Genomic DNA, 17,822 nt, shown 5'->3' with positions numbered 1-17,822 from the left:
TACAATTTATTGATAAATGAACAGGTTAAACAATAGGCTTCTGGATAAAGCTGTTTTTGATATCTGAATATCGATGTCAAGATCTCAAAATAAGGCTATTTTTGGCAGTTTATGCCCTAGCTGTTGCATTAAATCAAAGAAGTTTGAAGACCTAATGTCAATATGCAAATCAAATAAAAAATCTATAACGATTTGATTTGCTTCCCGATAAGATAACGAAAACTCCAACAATGCCATTCGTCCAAGCGTTTGTTTCCTCGTATGGGGAATTCCATAAAAACTGTTGTCTACAAATTCAATGTTTGTGGATCAAACTGTTTCCTTATTCAATCTTTACTGCAGCTTTGTGTTTGTTGTCGTGAAATTTGTCAATGGGTAACTGTTGTTGTGTTTTTTCGAGGAATTTCGTTATTTATTTTACTGATAAAACAGCCTTAATGCATGATGGAAATCGTATTCAAACAGAATGGAGATATTTAAATGTCGTCCAGTCACTATTTAAATAGTGACAGATGCAAAAACTCATATGTAGATGTGCATATTTTTAATATGCTTAGATGTGCGCTGTAATATGGACATATAAATGAAGCGATTTTTCTCGAATTCAGAAAGTGAAAAGGTATTTCTGTAATAAAACTTCTTCAACTTAAAATACAATACAACAAAATTATACCCGGAACATATTTTTATAAAGTACTAAATATTATTTCATTTAAATACTTATTCCGAACATTATCAGTATTACAAAGATTGTTCATTTAAATAAAAATGATTTTGTACAGCCGTATAAAGGGAAGTAATTGTATAAATTCGTTAAAATGGATTAATCTAGTTAGGAAAAACTGTGTCATAGACATAGATACTATTATGAAACCGGTTGATTTTAGCACGATTTGCTTAGGAAACCACCAAACACGTGTAATTGAGTTTAGATTAGCTACATTCATATTCATAATAATATGCATATGCCCAGCACTGAAAAAATAATTATTCTTTTTGAAGAAGTGACTGATATAGAATTGGCTATCTATGTCTCACTTTCCTCGAATTGATTGTTATATTTTAAAAATCTGTATAAAATGTCGATTAATGTTCAAATGTATGTCATTTTATATCCCCACCCGAAAGGGGTTTATCATGCTGGAGTAGGCTCTGTCCGTCCTGGGAACAGTATATCTAACGGGAAATGAATCTGACAGGCTTTTTAGTATAAAATTGATAAAATCTCGGACTCCCCGATATATATATATATATATATATGTTCCTGGTCCGTCCAACTGCGTGCCCGTCCAGTCCGTCATTTTCGTTGCATTTTTATCAAAAACTACAAATGATTAATCAGACTGCTTTCTGAAATTTGTTATCAACCTTAACATGCTTAACCAATGTGATTATCAAAAAAAGAAGATCATCAGTGGTATGTCTCGGATTGCCAATGAGACAACTCTCCACAAGAGACCAAATGATACAGAAATTATCAACTATGCTTTACCTGTGATGCGATTTCACGTCCATCACTCATCAACTTCGTGTTTACCGAATTCTAATGTTTTCTCTCACACAGTGGCCCGATGATGTAGGAAATTTATGAAGAAAGTAAGGTTCCAATTCCTTCGGGCAACCTTGACCTTTGATGAATTTAATTGGCTATTCTTTTTATGTCTCTTTCGCTCCTTACTTTTCTATGTTAGTATGATACATCCCAGACTTTCAAATATTTGGGTTTGAGCATTTCTGATGATGGTAAACGAACGAAATTTATAAAGTTTATTTCATGCATTTCAATTTATTGTGTTGTCATTAGAGGAATAGATATTTTATAAAATGTAGGCATTCCAGGAAGAATGCATCATCAGCAAGCCTTTTTATTATCGGCACTCCACAGATGCGGGATTTAAAAAAAAAATCCTGGGAACCAACAAGACAAAGCTAGGAGTGGGCTGGGAACAGTCAATATATATGTTCCTGGAGTGGGATAGTGAAAAGTCTATGCATTAACTTAAAATACATATATTTAGCTCCATAAGGGGGTGCATGGGCCTCCTGCATCCCCTAAATCTGCCTTAGCTCCACCATTAATGTATTCTTTTTTATGATTATATTATTGATTTCGACTCAGATTATCATGCCTTTTAGTCTGCCAGCGTGTTTAAATTTTGAGTCTTGAAAAATTATTACATCTATATATAAAATAAGGAGATGTGGTATAATTGCCAATGAGACAAATTGACTTTCAAAAAGAGGTCAAATGACCTGGATTTAAATTAAGCACATCCATTACTGGTGGATTGACTAATCAGTGCTCCCATATGACGGTGTTAATTATTTCAGGTACATATCAGATGTCTTGTTCCACCTTGTTATGAGAGATGATTTATATAGACTTTGTCTGTTGTCCAGTTCCCTTTTATAATATATTATCCATAAATGGTATATTTGAACAGACATGAATATAGTGTCACTTGGTCTCGGGAAAGTTCGGAGGATCGACGATCGTGCTTCCCCGGAAAATCTAGTCGTCCGAGAAAAATCTTTCCTTTACTCATACCATTTGGTAACACGTACACTTCCGGTAAAGAATGGCACCGATCCCTCAAAGTATAAGATCTCTTTCAACTGAAAATTCGAAAGACGATTTTGTTCAGGCAGCTAAAATAATTTTGAAATTTGCAGACAATATACTAAGTAATCCAAATGAAGAAAAATATCGCAAAATAAGACTAGGAAATCCAACTGTGGAAACCAAACTTTTACCGGTTGTCGGAGCTCTTGAATGTATCTTTGAAATGGGATTTCAAGAGGTATTTACCAAGAAATTATGTCAAAAACACCACATTGTTGACCATTCAATCATGTCAATTGGCTTCATCAAATTCCATTAATCCTTCTGTTTATACCAGACTAATTTTAATTGAATATATGTGTTTTGAAAAAGTATGTATCAACTGTTAATTGTCGGTCTCACTAATTGGCGACAAGAAAAAAACTACTGACAAGAAGGAAAAAATTATCAACAAGAAGAAAAAATTAGCGACAAGAAAGTAAAAAACAGTAAATTCACATTAAAAAAAGTCAATTCATTACAGTTATTTGCCCCTGCACCACCCGTTGCAGGGACATAGAAGTACTGGGTGTATGTCCATGCCTCTGTCTGTCAGGTCTTGTTAGCGCTCTCGCCTGTACAGATTTTTATAAAACTTATATCATAGGTTTATATCAGAAATGTCTGGGACAAGTTCTAAAATCAGTGCCAATCAAATATTTTAAAAGTATTTATGAATCTGAACATTTTGTTACAATCACAGAATCATAACGGTGTCACAACAGTGAAGTAAATTAATGATGTAAATATAAGAGCAATTTAGAGCATACGGGATGAGCTAATCCCTCCATCATCTGATTATATTAAGTGTCTTGAACAAATTGAAATGATCATTTTCTTCTATCAGAATAATTAGAATACACGTATATTGAAAAACACACTTTTATGCATGTTTTATATTTAATGATTTGAAATAATTAATATCTAGATTTCTTGACGCTGAATACAGAAAATGTGGAAACAACTGAATGGGAATCTGGCTATTGTTTGAATAAAATATTGAGTTATTTCCCCTTTGTATGTAAAAATTGTCTTAAAACATTCAGTTCACAAGTAACTGCCTAGGTAGTATTGTAGTAGTGTACTCACATTGAGTGCAGGTCTTGGGCTGGAACCCCTGCCTGACCAAACCAAAGACACTAAAACTGATATTTGCTGCTTCTCTGCTAAGCACGCACCATTCAGGAGTAAGAGCAGAGACCAGGGGTCACCACACTTCTAAATTTAAAGGAAAAGTGTCTTCTCCCAGGCTGCCAAACAGGAAGATTCAGAAGAGGAGACCCAACAGGGAGCTTTGCCAGAAATTATTATTTATGAGTTCAATGAAGAGTTTGGAACTTTGGAAAACAAAGCTTTTCAAGAAATTATAATTTGAGAATTGAATGAGTTTGGAAAACAAATTTTGGCTTTATGTTGTGAATTCTGGTATGAATTTGACACTTTGAAAAAATTACCATGACTTATAATTCCTAAAATGATAGGAATTATGTGAAACAATTTCTGCATCCTTTGTTGTTCAGTACATGTAGGTATGGGCTTTCATTAATGTTTTATTTTATTTTTAGGATGGAGAATATCTCACATTGCCAAGAACCTCTCCAACCTCTCAGGTTAAGACCATTCGAGACAGTCTACTTCAGGAAATACAGAAGGTTTCACCTATGTCTATAAATGGACCTCAAGCTGCAGGTGGTAGTGTACAACCAGCCAGACCAATTTCTCAACCAAGACCTTCAACTTCTTCTGCTATACTTCAAAATTATCAGGTAACGTGCATATACATCTACAAACCATGAATCAAGAACAACAACCACTTGCTTAAAACAGGTTCATTGTATGGGTTTATGTAATAAGAATTAGGGTTAATGATAGTTTTGTATAGCTCAAATGGGTTGGGACCCCTAAAATAAAAGAAGGCCACATTTATTACCTCCAAATTATAGGTTACTCCTATGTGTACATAGACTTGTAAAAAACCCTATTGTACCTGAAACTTATCAACTTATAATTAGAAGTAACAAATTACCACTACTTCCATATCATCAAAAACTTGAACCAGTTAAATATTAAACTAAAAAAAATGATGAAATGTTTGTAAAAAAAAAATATACATGCATTGCCATTAGACTGGAAAAACATCCCTTTTTACCTACAAAAATACTATGTAAAGTACAGGGACAAACCAAATTAATGTATTTTAGATTTTTTATCTGTCTTTGAAATGACAGATTAATGGAAAATGAAATATTATAAATCAAGATAAAATTTAAGAGATAACAAAACATCCTTCCTTCAGCTTATCACAGGAAACACTACACTGGTTTTAACCGTTTACATATACACAATGTCTTTTTAAATAAAATAGAAATCACACATGAAAGAAATATATATGTACAATTGTTGAATTAGGAATCTTAAATTATGGCCAACTATTGACATTGACACAATTTTATGACTAAAATGTTTTGTTTGCTTCTTCAAGTGAATTTAAATGGAATAAACTGTCATAGTTATTTACTAAAATAAGATAGATATTTAAAGATTTTTAGTTTGAGTCAATGTATATGTACATGTATTAAATTAAGTCAAAATATGATATAACTACAAATTTTTTTTTCAAAAACTTTGAGTTAGCTGATGGTACAGTATTGCATTTTAGCTCACCTGGCCGAAAGGTCAAGTGAACTTTTCTCATCACTTAGTGTCCGTCTGTCAGCGTGGATGTCTGTTTACAAAAATCTTCTCCTCTGAAATTACTGTTCCAAATTTAACCAAACTTGGCCACAATCATCATTGGGGTATCTAGTTTAAAAATGTGTCCGATGACCCCGCCTGCTAACCAAGATGGTCGACATGGCTAATAATAGAGCATAAGGGTAAAATGCAAGTTTTGACTATTATTTTGAAAACTGTTATAAATAGTGAAAATCTGACGGGCAAAAATGTTCAGAATGTTGAGCTCTACCAATTGTTTATATATGTCAAAATTGTCAGAAGACTTCTGATAGGAGTTATTGCCCTTAATGACAAATTTTACCATTTTTTTCATTTTTGCCTATTATTTTGAAAACTATAATACATGTAGATAGAGAGAAACTTTACATTCCTTAATGATCAGCAAGACAAGTTCTACTAATAAGACAACATGAAGGAAATGAAATTGTCTGCCCTTTAATGGTGATTTTTACCATTTTTTTGCGTTGTGCCTTATATGATAAAAATTAAAATAGATAAGTAGACACTATAAATCACAAAACATTATCAGCAAGGCAAGATCTACTAACAAGTCAAATTTTGCCCATATAGTTAGTACACTGTCACTCTTTATAGGAGCGATTGCCCTTGAATGAGGATTTTTTTTACCCTTTTTTGTGTTTTGAGCAAAAACTAAAGAAGATAGAGAAAAACTAAACAGACCAAATGATCAGCAATATGAGATCAACAAAACAGAGATTTTTTTTCATGAATTCTATTCTCGTCTACAATGTTGGAGAGTGTCCTTTGTTGAATATGCATATAGACCAAGGGAAGCGACACAGGCTCTTTAGATCCTCTAGTTTCATTTGCATCTGAAGCATGCCTTACATTTGGTCATCTGTATATGAAATTTAATGCATTATTTAAAAAGGAGATGAGGTGAAATTGTTTCCCTACATATAAATCATCAGGTAATTAAAATTTTCAATTTGCCTGTGTTCGAAAACTTCAATTACATACATTATGTCAAACTCTAAAAGCCAACAAAATAAATGGAAGAAGTTAAAAAATATTATGTGTTACAATCTGATTTAGTTAGCTAACTTCAATAAACATCATTAACAAGTGCATGTACACATGTAGCAAAACTAATATACAACTATTGGAATATTACTGTAAATTTTTTTTTCTTCTTTGATATCAATTTTCCTGGATTGAGAACGACTTGGATTTTCGTGGATTTTTTATTTCGTGGTTGTTCCAAAGTCTGCATACAAGCCTTTATTACTTTTTTCAATTCTTTGACCATTTGAATTTGAGGTTGACCTGTAGCAAGGAAATCCACAAAATTGGTATCCAACGAATAATGATACACAGTACTTGTTCTTTGCTTGAAACAGGCACTGTTAGTGAATAGCAAACTGTCAGTGTTTAACCATAGACATCTTCTACAGGTCATACTAATACTTATTTCATTAAGGGGTTTTACTGAGATTTTTTTCTGATATGTTTTGTTATACTGTTGTTTTCTAGAAAAATAATTTCAAAAGATGAAGATGAATGTTAGATTTATTGCAAATATTCAACTGAAATTCTTTTGTTTATTCAATACTCTCTTGTTTCTTTCAGCAATTAGAACGTCAGTTTTTCCAAAAGATTGAGAGTAACTTGTCTCATGTTTTGAAATATGAAAATCAGGGTCTCCAGGCCAAAGCAAGACATGTTATACCAACACAGCATTTAATAGAGAAAGCACAGAAATCGTTTCAGGCATTAGCACAGTCTGGTAATGTAGGTGACATTGGAATACGAGATTGTTTGATCCTAGAACTTTTAGCATGGTTTAAAAACTCCTTTTTTAAATGGGTTGATGCACCTCCATGTGATACTTGTGATAGCAAACCAACAAGTGTTGGAATGGTAACTCCTACTGCTGATGATTCAAGGTGGGGAGCGGGTCGTGTTGAAAATTACAAATGTGAAAAGTGTCAGAAGTTTATACGATTTCCCCGATATAACAGTCCAGAGAAATTGTTGGAAACCAGATGTGGTCGTTGTGGAGAATGGGCAAACTGTTTTACACTTTGTTGTAGAGCTATGGGATTTGAAGCTAGATATGTGCTGGACTGGACAGATCATGTATGGACAGAAGTGTATTCTCCTTCACAAAAACGGTGGTTACATTGTGATCCCTGTGAAAATATCTGTGATAAACCTCTTTTGTATGAATCTGGCTGGGGGAAGCAGTTAACTTATGTTCTGGCTTTTTCTGCTGACGAAGTTCAAGATGTCACATGGCGATATTCGTCTAAACATTCTGAATTATTAACTAGAAGACATGAATGTAGAGAAACATGGCTTGTTCAAGTGTTACATAAGCTGTGGAATGGCAAGTTATCTAGTGTAACTGATAATAGAAAACAAGAAATGATTAATAGATTATTAACAGAGTTAGTGGAATTCATGACCCCTAAGTCAACCGAAGGACAGAATCTATCAGGAAGGACAACTGGATCATTGGCATGGCGACAAGCCAGAGGTGAAGTAGGTACAACTTCTGCTGAATCCAAACCTGAATATGTGTTCAATATGACGGAAGACGAGAAAAAATCCAAAACATTCCATATAAGATATAGTTGTGCAAAAGATGAATATGTACGAATGAGTGATTTGGATGCAGATAAAGTTGTAGGCTTTTCTTCATGTCTGTTTAAATGTGAGGAAATGTTTAGAAAGGAGGAACAAGATTGGAAGATGGTCTACCTTGCAAGAAAGGAAGGGTCACCAAGGTCATCATTGACATGGAAATTTGATTTCAAAGGTATAGATTGCGGATTTGCCAAATGTAAAATAGTACTTACATGTATGTTCAATTTGATGACAATGTCAAATCATACTTTTCTATGATATTTTTTTTTAAACAGAAAATGGGAAATAAAATCTAGATTTATAGCAGAAATCTAGTCATTTCAAGATTAAAGATGATAAAACTTCAGCTGTACAGTATTTAAATATTTTTGTTAAAATTTTATATTGAGCATGTTTTTTTGACAGCTTTGATTATGTATGAAAAGAAAGGGACTTTCAATGTGTATGTACCAGTAAATTGCTATTACTTATTTAATACAGCTATTATAATATTTGTATATGCTTGAGGATCCAAATATAAAAGGAATATTTAATTTAGAACATTTAAAACCCTTTAGAGAATGATGGAATGGATTCATTTTAAAGATACAGTTATTTTACAGGTCTAAAGATTAGCAAACTAGAAGTAAGAATTAGTAGTGCAGTGTATGAAAATGGTGTGATCTCTTGGCGGCTATGTAGTGATTCAAAATGTGCAATGTTAAAAGGTAAAACTGCATTTTACTGTGTAATACAAGTACCTATAAAATTTACTTGCAGTTAAACCATGTATATTTTTACTTCTTAAGTATAATTTATCGCTATTGTTTGAATTATTTTCCACATCAAAAGAAATCTGTGACAGTTTATAACTATATAATAATTTAAAGTTAACAAACAGTCTTTATAGAATTTGATCGATTTTATGTCACATAAATTTAAGATATGTATTCAGTAAAGATAAAACATGACCTTGATTTTGAATCATTTTGTGTATGGGAAAGATGTAAAAATAAGAATGATAGAATTGTTTGGTTGATGATTAACCCTTTAACCGTAGGAGGATTTTATCTTGTTGACTTGATGTGTCTGAAATATCAGTTTGAAAATAATAAATGTAAAAATTAATGTATTGTACAATGTATGTACATGTATACAAAATTTTACCAATGAGCAGTTGCATACATACATGTATGCACATGATATCCCCAAATGTCCCAAACCTTGAAACATTACAAAGGGTACCCCGGTTTACATGAACATTTATGTCCATCCCAACAAATCAAAATATTTGTTACAAAAAATTAAAAAGTCTTAAAGTGGCTTGATTAACCTTGTTGAACGAAAAGAATATATTATTATTCTAATTTCTTATAGGGGTAAATTCAGTCAAAAATCTCCCATTGGCTTTAATGCAAACCTATGTCTTGAATTAAATTTATACCTGCCAGGTTTACCTTTAGAAATCAGAAGCTTTCATATATATCATTCATTAAAATACAAATGTAGTCCCATCTTTTGCAATGCGACATTTTTGGGCAATGAACATGGCCTTGTTTACAAATACTGTAGATTTGCACTAAATTCCTATATTGACCCCTATTACTTTTCAACCCTGTAGTAAAAAAGTTAAGTGCATTCACCATTCATTTTTTTATTTTTATATTTTTTTCAACCTTAGTTTTGATCCATCTATCAAAAAATATTTATTATGAACATTATCTACCAATCAGAAGAGCACAGGACTTCAGTGTTATCCACAAAGCTCTCCCCCAAATGGGCGGTCTTTGATTACGTATATTTATTTACTGTATGTACCCCTATAAAGTAAGAAATTGCTTTTTTATACGACCGCAAAACATTTTTTGGGATCGTATAATGGTATGATGTCTGCGTCGTTGTCCGAAGACACATTGGTTTCCGAACAATAACTTTAGTTTAAGTGAATGGATCTCTATGAAATTTTTAAGAAGGTTCAATACCACAAAAGGAAGGTTGAGATTGATTTTGGGGATGATGGTCCCTACTGTTTAGGAATTAGGGGCCCAAAACAAGCATTTTTCTAGTTTCAGCATAATAACTTGTGTATAAGTATTTCGATTGCTCTGAAATTGTACCACAATGTTTAATACCACAAGTAGAAGGTTGGGATTCATTTTTGGGGTTATGGGGGCCAACAGTTTAGGAATTAAGGGCCAAAAAGGGGCCAAAAACAAGCATTTTTCTAGTTTCCAGACAATAACTTGTGTGTAAGTGTATGGATCTCTCTGAAATTGTACCACAAGGTTCCATATAACAAAGGGAAGGCTGGGATTGAGTTTTAATTTTTTTAAAGTGATTCATATTTTTTTTTCAAAATTTTTAAAATTTCGAATTTTTGAAAAGTTTCAAGAAGAAATCTTCAATTGCACAGTATTGCGCAATAGATTTATAAGATCTTTGACCACATTTATTTTGTGTCAGAAACCTAAATTATGTAAAAAATTTGATCACAATCCAAATTCATACAGTATTAAGCTTGAATATTGTGTCCAAATTTGCCCCAACTGTTCAGGGTTCGACCTCTGCGGTCGTATCAGGCTGCGCTCATCGAAGCATTTTATTATGTCTTCATAAACTTGAGATTGTTATTGATTTCCCTGGATGCTATGTATGTTTTAATAAATGAATCAGTCATGATCTTGCATTGATCTTAAACTTAAAGCATTTTAACTGAATTAGTTTTCCATTTGAATTTTGTATGATTGGTCTATTTTAACGAGGCTAAATATTTCTTTTCAGGAAGTAATGAATTTCAGACAGTACATGACCTTGAAGGAGAAGATGGTATGACAATCACAGCAGATCTGAGTGAAGGGAAGGGAGATAGTTCATGGCAACATACCCAGCTATTCCGCCAGTCTGTATCTGATTTGGAATTCTATCCGTTTGAAGTGAAAGTACATTTTGCTTAAGTGTTTTGTTTTGAATAGAATTATTGTTTTTCAACGTTTTTTTTAAGTTGTTACATAGGAGACAATGAAAAAAAAAAATCAAAATTGGTAGTTTTCTTTCAATTATTTGGACACATTCATAGATTTAACCTATAGCTAGTTAAACTGGAATTGCTGATTTGATATTTTTGAAAGTGTCGTCATGTGCAATAAAATCGATTTATAGTAAGCTCACATTTTGGCATCTCCAATTTATTACAAAGTGCTGTTTAATTTTGTGATCCTTCAGATAATCATTATACAATGATAATTAACTTAAGAAGTTTTAGTTTTTGCCTGTGTATGGTTATATTTATAAATATGTTTATTATTTATTTAAAATTATATTTTCAAAATGTTTACTTTTACAATTTTTTCATATTACAAAGAAAGTGATATTTATACTTATGAAGCTTGAAATCTTATGATTGATGTTTATAAATGTGTTTTTAATGGAAAAAAATAGTTTGATATTGTAAATATTATATTTGGAATACTGATGCATGACTTCTGAATATGAAATTCAATAGTTTTAAGGATGACCATTAATTTAGACCAAGGACAGGGATCTGGCAAATTTTTTGAAAACATAATACTTATTTCAATTTAATTAAAAATATGATTGAATATTAATGTTATTGAGATTTTTAAATTTGATCAGACATTTAATTTTCATTTATTTTTTTGGGGTGACAGGATCAGATGATTATCCCCTATGAAAAAAACCCTCTTAATGTGATGGGAAAAATGTACAACTACAATTTTTAGATGACATGAATATCATAATTCCCCACCCCTCTTTATTTTGAAGTTTTTTTCTTAAGCAAACTTTAAAAGGAGCATTGTAAGAACAATCATTGTGATGAAATTCTGGTCAACATTTTTACTTCTTTTTTTATTTTTTCTATTATCGATTTAGTCTTTCATTAGACAATGTGTATGTATGTGTGTTTTGACAAAAAAAAAGCTATGTATGTGATAGTCTGTATAAATACCTTTATAATTTAATGTACATTGGAAAGCTACCATAGCTTTGTCTTAATTTTAATGAAATTGATGTGTATGAATGATTGAATTCATTGGCATCTATAAATTATCATGTAAAAGATTTAGAATTAAATTTAAAGTTTTAACTGTACCTTTTTTTCCCCTTATCCAAGCATCATTTTTGAAATTATATGAGAGTCCTAAGTGCTTCTAGGGTTTATATGTGAACCGTAACCTCATGGCATTTTTACAGCTAAAAGAATTTAAATTACCAATACACTAATAGAACCTCTTTTTTATAAAAAAAAAGAAAAAAAAAGACCAAATGCAGTCCTGTCCTGGCTAGTTAATAGAAATTTTTCTTCAAGGGAATTGAAATGGGTACAAGATCTGTGTTTATATACATAAATTTTCAAGCTAAGACTGTAATAAGAATTCAGAAATTATGAAACTTTGTAATATTCCATTTAAATTTTTTACAGCAAACATTGTGTAACAGTAACCAGAAGTCAATCAGTATCATACTGTAAATACTAGATGTACATAGACTGAATTTGCATTATCTTCAATGTCCTTGCAACAAAACTGTCTATTATAAAATGTGTGAGATGAAGGCAAATTTGTTATTCCTCAAATATCACTTAAAAAGATATGGAAGTAGGCTGCCTTTTGGTGCCCCCCTAATGAGGGAGGCTCTGATAAATCTATCTTGGCTGCAGATAACTGCAGATAACTGTAGCTTCTGCCTAAAATATTATGATCAAGTTTTTCAACCACTCATCATTTTAGATTTTTTGACACTGATTACCTTGTTTATCTAATTAATATATTTAAGCCTGTTTCCTACGTCATCTCTAAAGTGATTTCTACTAACATTTGAGTTCCTATTACACAGATGATGGTATTACTTGTCTGCGTAATTTAGGAGACATGTGTTTCCGATTGAAAGTCAGAAAATTGTAATGCTCAAAATAGCCACAACCATTGAAATATAATCTTGATCAACTTATTAAAATCTAGCTTCTATTTTTTCAATATTTCAGTAACTTAATTAATGCTACCAAACTGCAGCTTTTTAACTACTTTTATACTGATTTCACATTTTTTTTTAAAAAGTCTTCACTTGAAGCTCTTAAACAGAACTAAAGTCTTAGATTGAATCTCTAAAAACAAAACTGAAGTACTAGCTTCAAACTCTAAAAACAAAAGTCTTAGCTTGAAACTGTAAAAACAAAAATTAAGTCCTAGATTGAAACTCTAAAAACAAAAAACTCAAGTTTTTGCTTAAAACTAAAAACAAAACTAAAGTCCTAGCTTGAAACTCTAAAAACAAAAATGAAAGTCTTAGCTTGAAACTAAAAACAAAAATGAAAGTCTTAGCTTGAAACTAAAAACACAACTAAAGTCCTAGCTTGAAACTTCAAAAACTAGCATGATAACAGAGGTACCTACTGTACTCTTGAATTACCTTGAATTCCATCCCTTAGGTTGTAGCAAACACATTTGACCTTTTCCTTTTGTCAAATATTGATAAAATTTTAATCTCTTTTGAATATCTTAAGTTCTTAATCAGAACCTGTTGTCTGATGCAACTACCTTCATTTTGTTCTCATATAAAACAGTTTAAAAATTACTTTCCACAGCTTGTTAAGTTTCACTTATTATCTGAAAAGGCCAAGAATTATGAAGCAGTATAATTGATTGTCATCACATATATTACTACACTAAGCTAATCAGATATTTTTTTTTCATTTTGAAATGACAATTGTACAGTCAGATAATTGTTGCTATTTTAGATATAGGCCACAAATACTTTATCTTTAGTTACTATTTGGTTTCAGTTGTTGAATTTTGTTTTGGGTTAATGAATCCTCTGTATAATTTTCTTACAATTGAAGAAGGAAAACTTTTACAAAAGACTTGTTTCAATGAATAAAGCAAGTTTTTGATTTTCTACTGCTGAATTACAAAGTTTCAAGTATTTTCAAGAGCATGCTACCTTTCTTTTTCTTCCTGGAAAAACTTTCGATTTACTAATGAACATCTCTTTTTGCTTTTTGTCTACCTCCTTAAAAATATTAAGGAAATAAATATATTTAAGTGTAGCCTATGTTGTTTTTTTTTTTATTAAATAATGATTATAATAGTGTAACTGAAGTATTAAAAAGTGTGTTTTATTGTTAATGATCAAATTTGATTTTTTTTCTCCATTTGACAACATAATAAATGAAAGATAATAGCATTTCTTTGTCTTCATTTCTATACCAGTACCTCACAGTGCTATCCAGTGATGTTAGAGTCATATAATTATAACAGCTGCAAGTCTTTGGTTTAATCCCTTGTATGGTAAAAAATATTTCCCATGGTTAATTATGGGAATATAACAAATTAATAAACGTCAATAAATATTCTAAATGCAATGTCACCTTTACGATAGTACTTTCACTTTGCGAACTGACCTGTTTACAATCTGTCTCTAATGTATATGACCCACTATGCGTCACTTCCGTTGGATATAAGTAGTGAGTTGTAGTGGCGTGTTTTACTAAATCGTTCAGGTGTTCAAATGACAAACTGACAGTAATTTGCAAATATCTCGATAATTACAAAACGGAATTTTATCGGGTTTTTTGCATTCTTAAACGTTAAATACGAACTTTAGAATAAGACAAACATGATTTTAGCGTTTTAGTACCTCTTTAACACAAGTTCAATACATTGTCCAATTGTGAAATCGAATTTAACATGGAACAAACTTATGAACGAATGGAGAGTTTAAATGATGTGCTGTTTATAATAAGTCAATCTAACAATTTGATTGGGTTGCTCAAAACTTTGGATAGTGTTAACCAGTGGTTGAACTGCTTATCCACTGGTTAACTTTAAACCAATGGATTATTTCTATTGCTGAAAAATTATCCAGTGGATAAAACGTGCTATCCGCTGGATAAAATTAGCCAGTACTTTTTGGTTGGTTAAGTATTAGCCATTGGTTAAAAATGGCATTGCGATTGATTTACAATGGGGTCTTTTTTTAAATTCAAATTTTAAAATTTCAGATAATTTAATTATTTATAACAGACTATACAAAATCAAGATTGACAAAATTTAAATGTAAAACTGGTTGAATACAGGTCAACATTTGGTCAAGTATGGTTCTGATATTTAAAACTGGTTGAGTACAGGTTGAGAATGGGTTAAGACTATAACAGACTGGCCGATTACTAGTTCAGACTTTTAAGTATGTCCAGATAAGGGTCCAGTATAAATAAGTTATTATATTACACAAAAACCATTGGTCTACAATTCCAGCATCATTTACTTGAACAAAATTGTCAATTAGTGATGTCATGATAAAATATTTGTCATATATGGTATTTTGAATCCCATGGACATTTGATCTCGGTGTAAATTTTCAACATCCCCCCGCTCCCCCCTGAAAAAAGAAAGTTCTGCACTTTACTTTGACCATATGTCATTCACAGTAAACACTCACTTATGGCATTTTTCATGGTGATTATGAAGTCAACAATAAATATATATGTCAAGCTAAAAAGCCTTGTCATCCCCATTGAAAGCATGGCCTGGCTATATATACTACCACGGACAGTATATTTATTCTACAGGTACATCCAGTGATATAGTTGTACATATGAATCCATAGTTTCAATGTAATTACACGTTGCTATGCGTTCTATTAGGTTCACAATTTACTCTGAGGTATAAAATAAATGCTTCTATAATTGTTTACTTTTTACACATTGTGACTTTGATGGAGAGTTGTCTCATTGGCACTCATACCACATGTTCTTATTTCTATTCAACCCTTTACTCAATACCTACTTTATTGTTCCTTTTTGACTAAAAACATTTCTATAAATCTTTGACTCTCAAAAATTTATAAATATGATCATTATGATATTTCATTTTGCCATTATTGATTTTGTTGATACTTTTAAAACTTATTATCAATTTAGTATGTGTTTGGATACAAAAAATGTAACTGTAACAAACAAATTCAAATCCTATTAAATATTTGTTTGACTCAATTTCCAAATTCCTTTAGGTGACTTTAAATTTGCATTTCTTTTACTTTTATCATAGATATTTGACACATTTTATAATTTTTTTAATCGTTCTCAGATGATTTATGAAGGCAGCCCCCTAATCCACCCTCTATGTTATAGTAGTAAACTAATATTCATTTCGCTATTGCCCATGTTTATTTTCCCCCTATTTAAACAGATGCACTGACACTATTTTTAAAAGTTATTGCCATTGATAATTTACTTTTAGTTGAATGAAAAGGAGCCTGCAACTTCTATCTGTAATAGAAAGCTCAACATATGGATAGTGATCCGGTAGTGGCAGTGTTAACTACTTAAAAGCTTTATATTTTAGAATGAGGAAGAACTGGATGCTTCATACTTTGTATATAGATGCCTTATGTTATGAAGTTTCCGTCTGTCATATGTCCATTGTCCTTGACCTCATTTTAATGTTCAATGACTACTTGAAAAAAAGTTAAGATTTTTGTACTGTTAATTCCTCTCTTATGAGTAATAAGATAACTATATTTAGTATGTGTGTACCTTGCAAGGTCCTCATGCCTGTCAGACAGTTTTCATCTGACCTCGACCTCATTTCATGGATCAGTGAACAAGGTTAAATTTTCGTGGTCAAGTCCAAGTATCAGATACTATAAGCAATAGGTCTACTATATTTGGTGTATGTAATGATTGTAAGGTGTACATGTCCAACTGCTGGCAGGTGTCATCTGACCTTGACCTCATTTTCATGGTTCAGTGGTTAAAGTTAAGTTTTTATACGACCGCAAAAAATTTTGCGGTCGTATATTGGTATGATGATGGCGTCGTCGTCCGACGTAGACACATTGGTTTTCGCACTCTAACTTTAGTTTAAGTGAATGGATCTCTTTGAAATTTTACCATAAGGTTCAATACCACAAAAAGAAGGTGGGGATTGATTTTGGGGGTTATGGTACCAACAGTTAAGGAATTAGGGGCCAAAAATAAGCATTTTTGTAACTTCAAGACATAACTTGTGTGTTAGTGTATGGATCTCTCTGACATTGTACCACAAGGTTCCATGTCAGAAAGGGAATGCGGGGATTGATTTTGGGGGTTATTGCCTCCAAATTTTAGGAATTAGGGGCCAAAAAGAGGCAAAAAACAAGCATTTTTCTAGTTTCATGACAATAACTTGTGTGTAAGTGTATGGATCTCTCTGACATTGTACCACAAGGTTCCATATCACAAAGGGAATGCTGGGATTGATTTTTGGGGTGATTGCCTCCCAATTTTAGGAATTAGGGGCCAAAAAGGGGCAAAAAACAAGCATTTTTCTAGTTTCATGACAATAACTTGTGTGTAAGTGTATGGATCTTTATGAAATTGTACTACAAGGTTCCATATCACAAAGGGAAAGCTGGAATTGAGTTTGGGGGTAATTGCCAAAACGTTTAGGAATAAGGGGCCAAAAAGGGGCAAAAAATAAGCACTTTTCTAGTTTCCAGACAATAACTTGTGTTCAAGTGTATGGATCTCTCTGAAATTGTACTGCAAGGTACCATACCACAAAGGGAAGGCTGAGATTGATTTTGGGGGTAATTCCCTCAAAATTTTAGGAATAAGGGGCCATAAAGGGGCAAAAAAACAAGCATTTTTCTAGTTTCATGACAATAACTTGTGTGTAAGTGTATGGATCTTTATGAAATTGTACTACAAGGTTCCATATCACAAAGGGAAAGCTGGGTTTGAGTTTGGGGGTAATTGCCCTAAACATTTAGGAATTTGGGGGCCAAAAACCAAGCATTTTTCTAGTTTCCAGACAATAACTTGTGTTCAAGTGTATGGATCTCTCTGAAATTGTACTGCAAGGTACCATACCACAAAGGGAAGGCTTGGATTGAGTTT

General features: G+C 32.0%; 1 protein-coding gene across 2 annotated transcripts; it reads left to right on the top strand.

The window, feature by feature from the left end:
- Positions 1–296: 296 nt before the first annotated feature.
- On the top strand, positions 297–14,128 carry LOC127734703 (peptide-N(4)-(N-acetyl-beta-glucosaminyl)asparagine amidase-like). 2 transcript variants are annotated; one of them, XM_052244710.1, is made up of 5 exons: positions 297–619; positions 4,168–4,368; positions 6,929–8,120; positions 8,551–8,655; positions 10,709–14,128. In XM_052244710.1, the coding sequence occupies exons 1-5, from the start codon at positions 584–586 to the stop codon at positions 10,879–10,881; spliced, it is 1,707 nt and encodes a 568-aa protein (XP_052100670.1). In that variant the 5' UTR covers positions 297–583; the 3' UTR covers positions 10,882–14,128. The 2 variants fall into 2 exon arrangements, with proteins under 2 accessions (XP_052100670.1, XP_052100669.1); XM_052244709.1 differs by lacking the exon at positions 297–619 and adding an exon at positions 2,544–2,801.
- The last annotated feature ends 3,694 nt before the right edge of the window (positions 14,129–17,822 follow it).

This window comes from Mytilus californianus, unplaced genomic scaffold (assembly GCF_021869535.1).
Source record: "Mytilus californianus isolate M0D057914Y unplaced genomic scaffold, xbMytCali1.0.p SCAF_3, whole genome shotgun sequence".
NCBI lineage: Eukaryota > Metazoa > Mollusca > Bivalvia > Mytilida > Mytilidae > Mytilus > Mytilus californianus.
The sequence above is the reverse complement of the archived record's forward strand: the minus strand, read 5'-3'. Positions and strand labels throughout refer to the sequence as shown.

What these genes read in the sequence shown, in the direction of transcription:
- LOC127734703 (XM_052244709.1), top strand. Translation starts at nt 2,580, where the DNA reads ATGGCACCGATCCCTCAAAGTATAAGATCTCTTTCAACTGAAAATTCG. An exon ending in CTATACTTCAAAATTATCAG is followed by an intron (nt 4,369 to 6,928) that starts GTAACGTGCATA and finishes TGTTTCTTTCAG; the next exon opens with CAATTAGAACGTCAGTTTTT. An exon ending in AAAATGTGCAATGTTAAAAG is followed by an intron (nt 8,656 to 10,708) that starts GTAAAACTGCAT and finishes ATTTCTTTTCAG; the next exon opens with GAAGTAATGAATTTCAGACA.